This window comes from Hetaerina americana, unplaced genomic scaffold, assembly GCF_022747635.1.
Source record: "Hetaerina americana unplaced genomic scaffold, ioHetAmer1.1.p SCAF_21, whole genome shotgun sequence".
Taxonomy (NCBI): Eukaryota; Metazoa; Arthropoda; class Insecta; order Odonata; family Calopterygidae; genus Hetaerina; species Hetaerina americana.
The window spans coordinates 10149632-10164149 of NW_027286775.1; the positions used below are offsets into that span (position 1 = coordinate 10149632).

The following is a 14518-nucleotide window of genomic DNA, read 5'->3' on the forward strand; positions in this document are numbered from 1 at the left end:
TTATTTTGGGGCCAAATTAAGATTACGGAGTCTCTTCTAAAAACTAACCCCTCGTCACACATTTACAAGATTAAACTTCAACCGAAATTTCTCAAATTATGCATCAGTGAAATAAAATGTGAACATACAATATTATAGGACTAACATAACAACAACACAATACATTAGTTACTTGGTTTAATTACTAACTACAACAGAGTATAATGGTAGGAAAGATATTTTAAATAAAATAAGATAGATTAAGGGTAGATTATATAGGTGTAAGATGTAAGGGATCAGAATAATATTGTCCGACCACAGTATGGCTCATATTCGGGTCAAAATTAGTCTGTTGGGTATTCACCCCCTGCCACACACCCTACGGTAGCTTGTTGGATACTCTGTAATATGCTGTTCTTGAGCATAAGTCTTTGCTTACTTCTGGATTTTAAAAGGGGCATCATTGGAAGACATTTGAACATTTGCCAACTAATTCATTAAGTGATAGCATGATGGTAACACTTGTTTGGAACTTGGAAGTTTTCCTCTAGTATGTTTATGGATTTACACGTCTTTTCCGGGGATTTTATGTGAATGCTTTTTCACTTCTTCTAACCCTTTATACACCCTTCCTCCTCTTTTCCCTTTCCCATCCCACCTGGTGTTTGTACCTCCTGCCACTCACCTTTTTGTTGAATCGCGGGATATATATATATATATATATATATATATATATATATATATATATATATATATATATATATATATATAATTCTGAAGACGACAGCCGTGCTGTCGAAACGTCAAATAACAAATTGTGAGTGTCCTTTCTTTGTGTTTCTATATTCTAAAAATCTAAATCTGTGTTTTTACATATTTGTGCGTCGCCGAAGAGCGTTCCATTTCGAAGATATTTTATATATATATATATATATATATATATATATATATATATATATATATATATATATATATATATATATATATATATATATATGGATGTAGTCATAAAGAAATGGGTTCTTATTTTGTTTTTTGGTTCCCAGCCTCCACGCTCGCACTCCGCAGTGCAAGTTACAATGTCCATTTCCGCAATTTATTATTGATATTTATACTTAAGATTGGTCAAAAGTATTTGCTAATCTTTCACAGATTTATGAGAAATTTTTTGAACAGATAGATGTGAAAAAATACAGCGTTTCCGAATTTTTCAAAAGAATATTCTACGTAATGCCCAACAATTGGACCTATCCCTTCGTCATAGCCAGTTTTCAATCATGGTTTGATTCATAATTGCAGTTCCCACAGCCCCCCACCTCCCCCCAAACTCCCCGTCATCTGCTAAACCTTTTATTTCTTAATACTCCTCATTTTCCCTTAGCCTGCTTCTCGCAAACCATCCTTGGTCTCCCTCTCGTATTCTTTCCTTCTACTATGATTGCTCCATTCGAGTCATTAATAGACTACTATGCCTCTGAATACGTCTAATCGGATTTCTTCTTCTTGCAAATTTCAAGAACTTCTTTCTTCGTCCTCTTTCGCAGAAATTTATTCTTCTCTCTTTATCCATTCACTTTAATTTCACCATCATTTCTGCAGAACCAGGAATTTCTCCGTTGTCATTCATGCCTCATTGCTTTACGTAGTAGTGCCTATATTTAGATCCATGGACGTTTTCCATTGGATAAAAATATCTGCTGTTAGTCGTTTGCACTGCCTCGAATGCCTTTTCTTTATTCCTATAACTTGATTAATATCTTCATCTTGCTGCTTCGATATCCATCTTGTTTTTACCCTATCAACTCCTGATGTTACAGAGGTCGCGAGTTCAATTCCTGCAGGGTTTTCCTTCACCTGGGGCTTATGTGTTTGTGACTGTAAAATGTCTGCCATGTAGTTTTTCTGATGTGCAGGCCTAAATTTAATAGCACATAAGAAAAGACTTTTTCTTAGCTTTGGCGAATGACCGTCATTTTAGTTTTACGTACACTTATTTATCTCAAGATAGCGCCTTTTCATACTCTTTCCCATTCGAGAAAGGTTCATTTTTATATTTATTTGGAAATACGTGGCTCCCCGGTAGCGGGGTGTCAGATATGTAGCAGGAGGGTGATTCCACTGCAGACTGCTTTTGATCCAAAAAACTTTTACCCTCTAACAGGGTCGGATAATGTAATTCTGATCCCTTAGCTTTCGTGGGAAAAACGGCATCTTAAATCCATCTATTCTACACTTTATCTCTCTATTTTTATTTACCTTTTCTGGTGGTCAAATAATAATAATAATAAAAGCAGTTCCCTCCCGAACGCCTTTTGCATCCAGTAAACCGTAATGGAATGTGCAGATTCAATTAAATACTTGTGCATAATCCTTACACACGACCTCTACTGGATGAAACAAATAAATTATAAGCTAATAATAAATAGGACAAGCTAATTAAAAAAGGAGGATTAATTAGAAGAGCTCTGGGTAAATGTGACGAAAAGCTCAAAGAGAAATGTTATCTTTCGCGGGTTAGGCCTCATTTGGAAAAATATGCTGCAGGTATAAATGGGATCCTTATGAAGTTGGATTAATTATCGAAATGCCGATCGCTTGCATCTTACAGGAGCTAGATTGGTGAAACGCTGTTATGATAAACTAGTAGAGTATTCCAAAGATTAGAGGAGCAAGGCAGGGATCCATTAAATTACGCGAAGGTTAAATTACCGATTGAAGCTCTTGCATATGAATTGGAAGGATGTCTCTTCAGCGACAATGTTGAAAATGTCTTATTACCCCCATCGTACTACGGTAGGAGAGATCATGTCGATAAAATCAGAGATATTAAGTGTGAAACAGATAGATTTAAGATGTCACTTGTTCCACGGGATGAGAATAGTATCCGAGCGCAGTAGGGGTAATAATATTCGGGTCAAAATTAGTCTGGAGTGCATTAACCCCCTGCCACACATCCTAGCGGTGGTTACCGGGTACTATAAAATATTAAAATACTAATCATTCTTCTCTGAAGGCATAGTAACTTCGGCGTGCTTTATCCTTTCACCATGCATTGGCGCGCTGGCTTTTCGGTATTCTACCTTTGATTCCTCTTTCCTTTCCATTCCCCTTCACTTTGGCCAGGAATGTTGTGTGTGTGTGTGTGTGTGTGTGAGGCATCATTGATGGACCCTCTCACCGAATCTCTCCATCCTTCTCCTCAGCTTCGTGCAGGAGTTCGTGGGCGACCCGCTGGACGGTGCCACTCTGCTCCTTGAACTGCTCCGCGTCATCCAGCAGTCGCGACGCCGTGCCCCGTCGACGCCCGCCCCCCTGCCGCCGCGCCCCCTGCACGCCCTCGCCTCCGCGCGGGCTTCCACCGCCTCCTCCACCACCTCGTCCGTCGCGTCCACGGGCTTGGTGCCCCCACGCTACGCCCGCCGCCGTTCCTCCGCTGCCAACAGCGCCGCCTCCCTGCTCGGATCCCTCGTCCCTCCGCCCCTACCGACGGCTGCCGCCAGTGGGGCGCACCTCCACGGCGCCGGATTGGCGCAGGACGAGAGGACGTGCCTCGAGTGCCTGAGGTGCTGCGCTCGCCGCGCCCCCGACGCCTCGTGGCGCCTCGCCGGCTCCCGCGCCGGCCTGCACACGGTCGCCATCGCCATCATGTCGCCGTCCACGCAGACCAGGGTGGCCGCGCTCGAGGTGAGTGTCAGCCCTTCAGGCGGTAGCGCGGATCCCCCGATGAGTGTCTCCTGCTCTTCGGAAGGATATATACTAGACTCCGGTTTAGATTATATATTGTTTTGGGAAATAGTGCCTTAAAAAAGAGGCTACATCAGCTCATACCAAACATATTTATTTTTATAAATACCATCGCATAAGATAAAGATTCATGTCCCTAATGCTTGCGCCGTTCACCTATATAACTATTTAGAATTGTGTAACTTACGTACAAATCTCACTTAGACTTAGTGAGGCATATCTACATCAGCATCAATACCCTGCAAGCCACCAAAAAGGTGTTTGGCAGGGGGTGCAGCACCAGGAGGAAAGGGTAAGGGATGAGGGGGTTGGGGTTTTTCAAATGGATAGGGAAAGGTAAGGGGAACCTGCAAAAAAAAATATATAAATATAATCGTATAACCCTGCTCAGTCGCTACCTTGTAGGTTAATACTTATCTCCCGCAGTTTCTTTGAAATACTTATTATGTCGAGCCGGCTCCTGGGGGAGTTCAATTACAAGAATTCTGGTCTCTTATTGTTCTTGGACAAAATGACCATTTAAACCTGTCTGTCCTGCAGTCAATCTCTCTAATCTTATATTCGTGATCCCTCCGCACGTAATACGTTGGGGTTCGTATTATGTTCTTGATGTCATCGGAAAAGGACCCATCTTTAAATGTTTTTAATAAGTTTAATCTATATTGTAAACGCCTCTGTGTAAGGGAATCCCAGCCTAAATTTTCTAGCAAAGTAGTTACGCTACTGCGTTGGTCATAACAATTTTTGACAAATCTAGCCCCCCTCCGCTGAACTCGTTCCAATTCCGTAATCAAATTTATCTCTTGAGGACCCCATATACTGGCAGCATACTCTAGGTGGGGCCTGACTAGGGCAAGGAAACATCGTTCCTTCACTTTTTCGTCAAATTTAGCGGCCACACACACCGTCAGCCTGGAGCAGAGCTCCGCCACCATCCCTCTCTAGCTCGGCGACGCGAGCCCTTAAGAGCTCGCTCTCCGCCGCTACTTTCGAGTCATGGACGGAGGTCCTTCGGGTAGCCATCCTATTCTCGATTACTTTTGAAAAGTTTATATATGTTTTAACGCCTAGGTTTTACACTGTTATAACTCGAGTGGTGTGAAAAATGCACTCGTGAGGTTCAAGTAGTTCAAGTAGGTGAGTAAGTGTAGTCAATGTCTGCATAAGTATAGGCTGATTGCAAATTAGTGGTCGAGTATGAGTATGTATGAATAACTCAAGTGTTGATCTGGGAAGTTCACAGTGGCAAATTTTATTGGTATTTTGTAAATTAAAGTTCGTTTAGGTAAAATTCGCTACTGAACTTGTAGGATAGTGTAAAAAATCAAGAAATAATTTTCTTCTTTTTCATACGAAATACATCCTAGACTGTTAGGTTTTTATTAATTATTATTACTATAGGTAATCTAACGGTTAAGGTAGGTTTTGTTAGGACCCAACAACCAAACATTTCTCTTGTCTCTCCTAACAAAGCAAAATCCAATATCCTAAAGTAAGATCTGGTGCTTTCCCGGCGTATTTGATTCGTGAAGTTTTCTCGGGTCTTCTACCGGGTCAGGGTTTACATGTTGGCTGACGTTTTGATGCCCGACTCGTGCATCGTCCTCATGGATGATGATTGCCACTCAGTTTCAGTTTTAAAGGTTTTTATTTCCGTATAGCACAGTTTTACAAGAATTTATATGAAATATACATTGAAACATAATAAAAACAGTACGGAAACCCCGTTTTAGGATATACTCCTCTTTGGGGTGCCATTCGGTTTTTTGCAGCCTTAAAGACATGCGCGCTCGGTTTCAGGTGACTTCTGATTGGTCCGACGGGGGGGAGCTTCCTGATTGGTCGCCGGGTCGTTGTGCTCTGTTCCTTCCTCTTCTCATATCCATTAGCACAGGTTTCCATGTGTTGCTGAGGGAATAGCCGGAATCCCTGTTGAAATTCCGTCCTGCCATTCTGATTTCAATGGATTCCTTGATAATGCGGTCCCAGTAACCACCGGGCGCGGGCAAGTAGCTCGGTCCCGTTGAAATCAATTGAGTGATCCATAGCGATGCTGTGTTCGGCGATGGCTGATTTTTCCACCTGCCCTAGTTGTAAATGTCTTTTTTTTTTGACCAATCGGGAAGCTACCCCCCGTCGGACCAATCAGAAGTCACCTGAACCCGAGCGCGCATGAATATAAGACGGCCAAAAACCGAACGGTAATCATAAGCCTTGTGGACGCGGCACGAGTCGGGCATCGAAACGTCGGCCAACATGGCACCCCTGACCCGGTGGAAGACCCGAGAGAACTTCATCAATCCAATATCCTACTCTGCAACAGAGCCCCTCTTCAATTCATTACAGCTCCTTCCTTCTTTTATCCCGTCCAACATCCTTATCCCACTCCTAGCCAACAATTCCCATCTCCTCGCCCACCATACCAAGTACTTCCTCAATAGTTTTCTCCTATATCCATTTCTCCTTCTCCATTCTTCTCCACACCCACATTTCAAAAGCCTCGAATCTACTGCCATCCTCCTGCTTCCATGACCACGTTTCCGCAACGTACATAGCTACGCTCCATAGCAAAGTTTTGACGAGTTTTTCTTAACATCCTTACTCAACGTCCCCGTCATCAACTCCCTCCTCCTTGTGAAAGCCTCTTTGCCTAGCGCAATTCTTCTCCTTACGTCCCTACTACTTTAAACGTGTTGGTCCAAAACACTTCCGAGATACGTGAACTGTTCTACCTGCTCTAGTTTTTGCCCTCATTTTTTAATGTTTAGCTTAATCTTTTTCTATCTAGAGAATCGCATAACATTTGTTTTATTAATTTTGATTCTCATCCCATACCTGTCGCACTGAATTTCCAATTCACTCAGGAATGCTTGCAACCCCTTGGTTGACTGACAAACTAAAGCTTGGTCATCAGGAAACCTAACTGATTTTACGAATTCCCCGCCCACCTTCATTCCTACCTCTAGTTCTTCCCATGCCTCTTTGATCATTTCCTCTGCATACAGGTTGAACAGCAACGGTGATAATGGGCAACCCTGCCTTACACCCCTTCCTAACACTGCCCATCCGGACTCCCCGTTCCCCACTCACACCTGAGCAGTCTGAGACATGTACAGGTTGCGGATTAGCCTCCTTTCCCTCCATTCTATTCCTGTTCTCCACAATATATGCAGTAAATTTCACCCTTCGTCTGACGTCATTGCTTGTAGCCCCGAAAAATTCGTGCGACTTGGGTCAGGAATAGTCCCTCAAGCGGCCGTTGTTTCCAAATGCGCCCATTTTTTCTATATTCTTCTGCTTCCCTTGGTTTTCATCGCTTGAACGCGTGTATATGTGTCTCTCATCCGGGTAAAGGTGCTGACCAAGGTGTGCGAGTTAGGCTCCCGGAAGCGGCCAGTGACCTCTTCGAGCGCCTACTCGTCCGTCTCCGAGGCACTGTCCAGCACCCGCCTCTCCCTCGGCGAACCCGCTCGCTTCCACTTCCTCGTCAGCATGATGTCTTCGCCTAGCGGCGCTCCGGACCTCACCCCTGCTGCCCTCAGGTTCGTCAACGCCTTCCTGGAGGCCAGCCCGGGCCCCCAAGAGAGGGTCTTCGCGCAAGCCGAACTACAGCATGCCGGGTTCTCCCCGGATACCATCTCAGCGGTAAGCATTGTGATAAGATTCATGGTGATGAGAGTTCCCTAAAGGTTCAAATATATCATCATATGTACATATTTACCCATGAAGCAGTGAAGGGATTCAAGTGAGAAAGGAATTGTTTCCTATCTAAATCAGTGTGCTTAGGTGTGAATAGTTAAAACGCCGCTTAGTGGCTTTTGAGCCGCTTTTTTATTGCGTATAATATGATTAATAAAAATATAAAAGTCACCGACAACAATGGCATTGATTTAGAAAGACATATGACACCTACTTCTCCACAAAGGCGTCCTAAATTACAGTCAGTCACAAATAAGGACGTTATTCAAAGTAAAAATAATTTAACCATGCTTGTTACTAATTGCACAAACCTCAAAAATACAACAGCGGGTCTCAAGCACATAATCCAAAGTTATTCTAATGATATAGTGTTACGCACAGAGAGTTGGTTGTGTGATGACATAAACGACAAAGAAACTTTCCCAATAGATTACAAAGTTTACCGACACGATAGAGATACAAGACCCGGAGGAGGGGTTTTCGTGGCAGTGAAAAGTCATTTTGAAAGCGGGCAAGTTTTATTTTAAAATAATAAAATAGAAAGTGTTTGGTGCACCTTAATACGGACCAATCAACCGAACATAAATTTATTCTCTTTCTACAGATCTCTAGACTCAGATTTGAAAACACTTCATACCCTCAATAATCAAATTTACAATTTTACACGTAAAAATAATAACAGCATCAACATGACTGGTGATGGCTTTAATCTCCCTGGTATCGATTGGGACAGCAATAGCATTAAATCTGGGACCCGCGATTGCGAATCTTGCAATTTCTTAATAAAATTGGTTCAAAGAAACTCCCTCAACCAAGCAGTACGCATACCCACCCGTGGAAAGAGCATATTGGGCCTATTTCTTACAAACACGCCCGAACGTATTATTATTGTATCAACTGACGAGGGCTTGAGTGACCATAAAGCAGTTAATATCCACTTGGACATAGAAATAAAAAAGATTGTAAAACCAAAGAGAAATATTTGTAATTACCATAAAGCAGACTTTGAAACTTTTGCCAATCAATTAAACTCTTCACTGCCCGAGTTCAAAACCCGCTTAAGTCATGCCAACGTGGAAGAAACTTGGACAGAATTTGTCAATATTCTGCAAAAAGGCATCATGGATTTCATCCCTATAAAATACGTTAGAGCAAATTGCGACCCCAGGTGGTACAATAAAGACGTTAGAAAAGCCCTTTGAAAGCAGAGAATGTTACGCTCTAGGGTAAAGAGGACAGGCGTGAACACATCATCCCCTGAGAATAAACAATTATGGGACACATATAGATCCTCTGAAATTGAAACCAAAACACAATTACGTAGCGCTTTACTGGACTTTAAACGCAAAGTACTTTGCGACTACTTGTACACTGACCCTAATGCTTTCTGGTCATATGTTAGGGAAGTAAATGGGAGTAAACAAACCGTGGCTTGCTTAAGGGATTGTAGCAATATAATTCACACAGTTAGTGGGGGGGGGGGAAAGCTAACATCCTAAATTCATTCTTCCAAAGCGTTTTCTCGAATGATGTTGCCACCGCATATCTCCAAGAAACAATACATACTCAACCGATTTTTCTTATTGAATCAGGGACAACTAATCTGTGGGGGTCAATGAATTTTACTTCGTCAAAAGGCAGTATGAGTGCAACCGTACCTCCACTATGAATAATATGCCACCATACTTCATACTTGCCCTGTCACACTTATTTTTTTCCCTGAAGCAAGTTTTTTTTACACAAATCTATTGGATGATGGTTGGTGAAATGGAAGCATTTCCTTCATTAGCGTATCCTTGTGTGTGCCCCCGATAATCTATGTACGTTCTGAATATCACGTCAACAGTGTGAAGTGATTACTTCATGAACATGTACTAGTAGGTGAAAATCTCAATTGCTCCAATTTCGCCGAGTTACCTTAATTTCATTCCGTCCATTTTGCTTGCAAGTTAATGTTTCCCATACCTTACGGTCCAATATTAGTGAACATTTTATTAGTTGGCTCTATTCCTCATACATTGAACCAAACTAAATTGTAATCTAAATAAGTAAATACACAGCGTGCCAAAAGCAATGGATGTGACAGGGTTCCCTAAAAAAACGAGTCATCTATTGAGAAGTTATTCATTTCATTGCGGAAGAGATGATTATTCATTTTTTTACGCTGGTTTCATTTGAGTATACGAGATTGATTACATTTAGTCTGATTCCTGTAAAAAACAGTGTTTTAACATTAATAATCGTACTTGAAAAATATTTCAATAGTTGGATGGGCCAATTTCTAAAAGTAATTAATGACGGGACTATTTTGGAAATTATGCATTTATGCAATGATTTATGTTGCGATAAGTTGATTTATGTTTATCGTGAAAGCAATTGTTTTAAAATGCTTTCTTGCGTATCCTGAATGCTAAAGGGGAAAATGTTATAGTTACACGCCACAATACGTCACATCACGTGACATTTGTGGGCTCCGACAATGTCGAATGGAAAAAATGTAGAAACGCTCGGTGCACTTGGCATGGGTTAAAACGGCAGGAGAAAAACCTCAGTGCCATACAGCAACCAAACTGGCAGAATGCGAAAATAGGACGGGAAAAATGATAGCTAAAATAATTCAAAGGAGTAAGATCTTCGTATACACCATCTCAAAAACAATATCCGACATTCAAGTACATTTAGAAGAAGTAATGAAATAAGCGCGAGGTAGGGGCATTAAAAGGTGAATTGCGATGGAATAAACATGCCCCATTTCCCAGATGGCATTGCAGCAATAATGAAGAATCCAAAAGTCCTTCAGGTGCCACTGAGCGAAATAAAATCATGTAGTTTAACATAAGAACACTAAAATCCTGGTAAGGAACGCGATTCAGTTGCGTTTAGGGGAGATGTATCAAAAACAGTTGAATCGTTGGGCTATTTCATAAATATCATACCAAGTATAAATGTTCAACTCTCCAAATTAGAAAGATTTCTCAAATATGATTAAGCGAAGAAGAAAATTTGAATACCAAATAGTTGGTATATTCCGTTCAAGTAAATATCATCTGGTGATATTCAGGAATTAAAAAAAAAATAATATACCAAAATTCGTTGCTTACGATGCATCGGAGGGAATAATGAGTAATATATTTACGATCGTTTTAAGTGGCAACTTATACAAAAACACAAAATAAAATTGATAATTTGACGGATGCGTTCGTTTATGAAAGAGTAAAACATATTTGTTTTACTCTTATACGCCCTATTAACGATTCATCCGATTTTTGTTTACACTAAACTGGAACGAGTTAAGCTCGCCAACAAAAGGTATCCTGTGACTAAGGATAATGCAAGGAACGAAAAAAAAATATGAATTCGTTAGAACTGCTAATATAGCTAAAAATAAACTAATAATAACTATTATGGGAAGAGTCAACCCCAGCCGTACTCTTATAAATGGGTAAAGGATGGGTGAGGGAAATTAGAGAATATATATGCAGTAAATCAATAAAAATGACTGAAATTCAAATTAAATTAAATAATAAATGAAATTAAATAAAAAATATATAATAAAAACGTAAATAAATGTACAACACAAACGGTTGGAACCAAAATATGTTCTGGCCAAGGTTTACTAGATCGCCCTTGTCAAAAACTCAGGCAGTCAGGAACTAACGAGAGAATTATCTCTGCGCCAGCTGCCCGCCTGTCAAACGTAATAAAGTGAAATAAATCTACATCTACATCAACTTAATATCCCGCAAGGGCGAGTGGCGCGGGGTTTTAGGACACCACCCGTACTTTAGAAAAGAAAAAAAACGCATGTAAAAACTACAAATTCATGCATCCACAAAAAACATGGCATATAATCGTGCAAGAACACTTACACCCCACACACACATACAAACACTCAAATAACCAACTGACATACACATGCACCTGAAAGTATACCTATTTTGCGATGTTAAATTTTGTTCCGACTTGTAAATTCAATGTTTTTAATATTTCCAAACTGACTTCGGTTTCTTACTATTATGATTTCTGATTGTTCGGGGAAAGAATGAGTGTTTGTACCTATCTGTCCTGGAATCTATCTCCCTTATTTTATCTTTGCAGCCTGATCTACCTAAGTAGAGTGGGGCCATTATAATTCCTTCGGTGTCATAGTTAAACTCGTTTGTTCTGAACCTTCCTAAAAGTCTAAGCCTCGCTTGTTCTCTCCGCACTTCAAGTGGTTCCTAGCCTAAATCCCCAAAGAGACCTGTCACGCTTGTGTTCTTATCATAACAATTTTTAACGAATCTAGCGGATTTTCTCTGGATTTTATCTAATTCTTTTTGCCAAATTTTCTGCCAAGGATCCCAAATACTTGCGGCATATTCCAAATGAGATCTAACTAGAGCCAAATAACGCCTCTCTTTAACTTTCTCATTACATTTCCCCACCACCCTTTTAATGAAGCCAAGTTTCTTTAAAGCTGATCCGCATATTGTCCTGATATATTCTCCCCATGAAAGGCGTGGTGTTAGAACAACCCCCAAATATTTAACTTGATTGGCCGTAGTCAGTGCTGAACCCTCTATTTTGTAGTTCATATCCTGTTCGTCGCTTCCTTTGTTCCAATATTTCAAAACTGCGCATTTATCTGAATTCATACGCATGTAGCGTGTGGGATCCGAGTGAAAAACGCCTCATTCGGGAAATTGAGAAGGTTCAACGCCGGGCAGCCCGTTTTGTTAAAAATTCTTACGATAAAACGCAAAGCGTCACCGAAATGATCATGGGGTTGGGGTGGGAATCATTGGCAGATAGACGATTAAATGCAAGATTGAAATTACTAAATAAATTTAGATCCGCATGTTTCAGCACCGAGGTCTTGCAAATTATTCGTACTCCTACATACATTGGTCGCTTGGATCATGCATATAAAATTCGGGAAATAGATGCCAGAACCAGCCGACTCAAGGACTCCTTCTTCCCACGGACAATACGGAATAGGAATTGCAGGGTTATAGATAGCAAAAATTCCACTCACCACCCTCTGCGTCTGGGGAATAATTAGTTCTACTTAAATGCATGCTCTTTCACTAACCTCGTGTGCTTTGTTATCATAGGTCATTCTTTCCGAATGACCTCATTCGTGTTCTGTTCATCTGTTTTAAATCCCTCGTCCCTCTCCGCGAGGGGAAATTCCTGCTGCCTGTAATGTTGGGTCGCATTGCCTGCTTTTCACGGTCTCCTCGAGTATTTTGTGTTGCATGTTCATGTGGTGGTGGAGTTTCGCAGTCTTGCTTGTTGGGTCCTGGCTTGCGTGTTGCTGGATGGCTTTCGTGCTGCATCCTGGGGTACAGTTGTTTGTTGGTTTATGGTATATGTGTTTGCATGAGTGTTGGATGAAGGGATTTTTGAATGAGTGTGTGCGCTGCTGTGGGTGTAATTTTCCATGTTTAATCATTTCATTACAGTAAAGGTAGCTTCCAATTATTACAGCGTTGAAGTTTCCCTTAGTTTGGAGTCGAGGTAACCGTCGGGGAAAAGAAGCCTCATAGCTTAAATATTTACGAATGGTAAAAGATCAAATATCATATTAATTGTTTTTTTTGCATTCTATAACAGGTCTACAGGTCTACCCTCTATTCTGTTTTGTTTTCGTTTATTGCAAGTATTTAATCTTGCTTAAAGTTATTAATTTCCGCAGCGTTGAAGTTTCCACTTGTTAAGAGTCGGGAATATCGTCATATGGAAAGGAAAACTCTCATAGTTCAGCGCTTATGTTTTGAATTTGAACTTTGAACATGTTGTATCGTTAAACTGGAATTTTTGCACCATATTAAGGAAAAATATGTCCAACGCTTTGACCACAATCTTTCAACTGTATTTCCTATGAAATGCGTGGCGGATAAATAATAATTTGAACAGATTGAAATTTGGGGAATACGATGAAACAAGACGGACTGCAGACATTCACAATTTCCTTGGGAGGTGGTCCTCCTATTTCACGAATTTGGCGCTATTTAATGCAAAAGAAGTCATTTGGGAACATTACTGAACTGGGGAGAATAATTTCTCTAGCTCCAGCATTTGCAGTACACCTTATGTATAAATATAATCCAGGTGGTCCTATAATTAAATAAACGGTAGTCCAGGGGGTAGAGCATTGGACTACTGACAGGTTCGATTCCCGGGATAGTCTCTGGGCACCTACTGCTCCACCCAAGATGTGTGATTTTTCGGGCACCAGATCTTCCTGGGAAACCATAACCGGCACAGGGAAAGGAACTGGCCTCACTACCCTGATGTGTGAATTTCCTACACCGTCGGGCTTAGTACTGGATGAACTCCACCATCACTTACCTGACCGACTTTCGGGTTGATTACTGTGCTTACGGTATTTTATAAATGTTATATAAAGGTAATTTTGAGTTTTTACGGGTCATGTTTAAAAATTAACAGCTCTGTTTTATGTCATTATGACTAGGAATTTATATCAACCGAGTAATTGTGAAGAACTAGAGACTACTATGAATCAGGCGATATAGAAAAAATTAAAATTGAAGTTAATATTTTTCTGGATCATAAATTTGCCCACAAAATGTAACCGTGGTGTCAAGCGTAGGATAAACAAATGAAATAAACTTATTTTTGACCATTCTGCCTCAAAATAAGGGTCATGTATTGTAATGCTTACTAGGCGTTGCAATTCATTGGATTGCATTTCCGCGTTTAGACATTGCCTGGATGCCTTGTAATTTTGAGACAAACAAGTCGTCTTTGGTAGAAAGACCTTTCAAAATCTCGCATAAATTTCTTTAGTCGTTATATTTTCGCTTCTCGCCGCCAGGTGATGCCCCAGATTGGGGCTGTTGCAGACGAGGTGCGCTCCGAGTTGCGTCGCTGGGAGAAAGGTTTTCTGGATGTGGCGGCTTTGCCGGAGCGGCTGGAGACGGCGGAGAGGGAGACAGAGACGCTGCGGGACAAGGTTACGCTGCTGGAGAGGAAGGTCCAGGTGAGAGGATATTATTTATGTACACATGTCATTGTCCTCTTGCATTCTTCCCTTTTGGAGAGAGCGAACATGCTCCATTCATTAGTCCTGTAAAATAGAGAGTTAACA

General features: G+C 41.0%; 1 protein-coding gene across 1 annotated transcript in view; it reads left to right on the plus strand.

Annotated features, from left to right (window-relative positions):
- Nucleotides 1-14518, plus strand: part of mwh (multiple wing hairs) — a 172875-nt gene that overhangs the window by 144148 nt on the left and 14209 nt on the right. The window contains exons 3-5 of the mRNA XM_071586163.1: nucleotides 3183-3663; nucleotides 7078-7368; nucleotides 14246-14410. Of these exons, the coding sequence (XP_071442264.1) occupies nucleotides 3183-3663; nucleotides 7078-7368; nucleotides 14246-14410 (937 nt within the window). The remainder of the gene's footprint in view (nucleotides 1-3182; nucleotides 3664-7077; nucleotides 7369-14245; nucleotides 14411-14518) is intronic.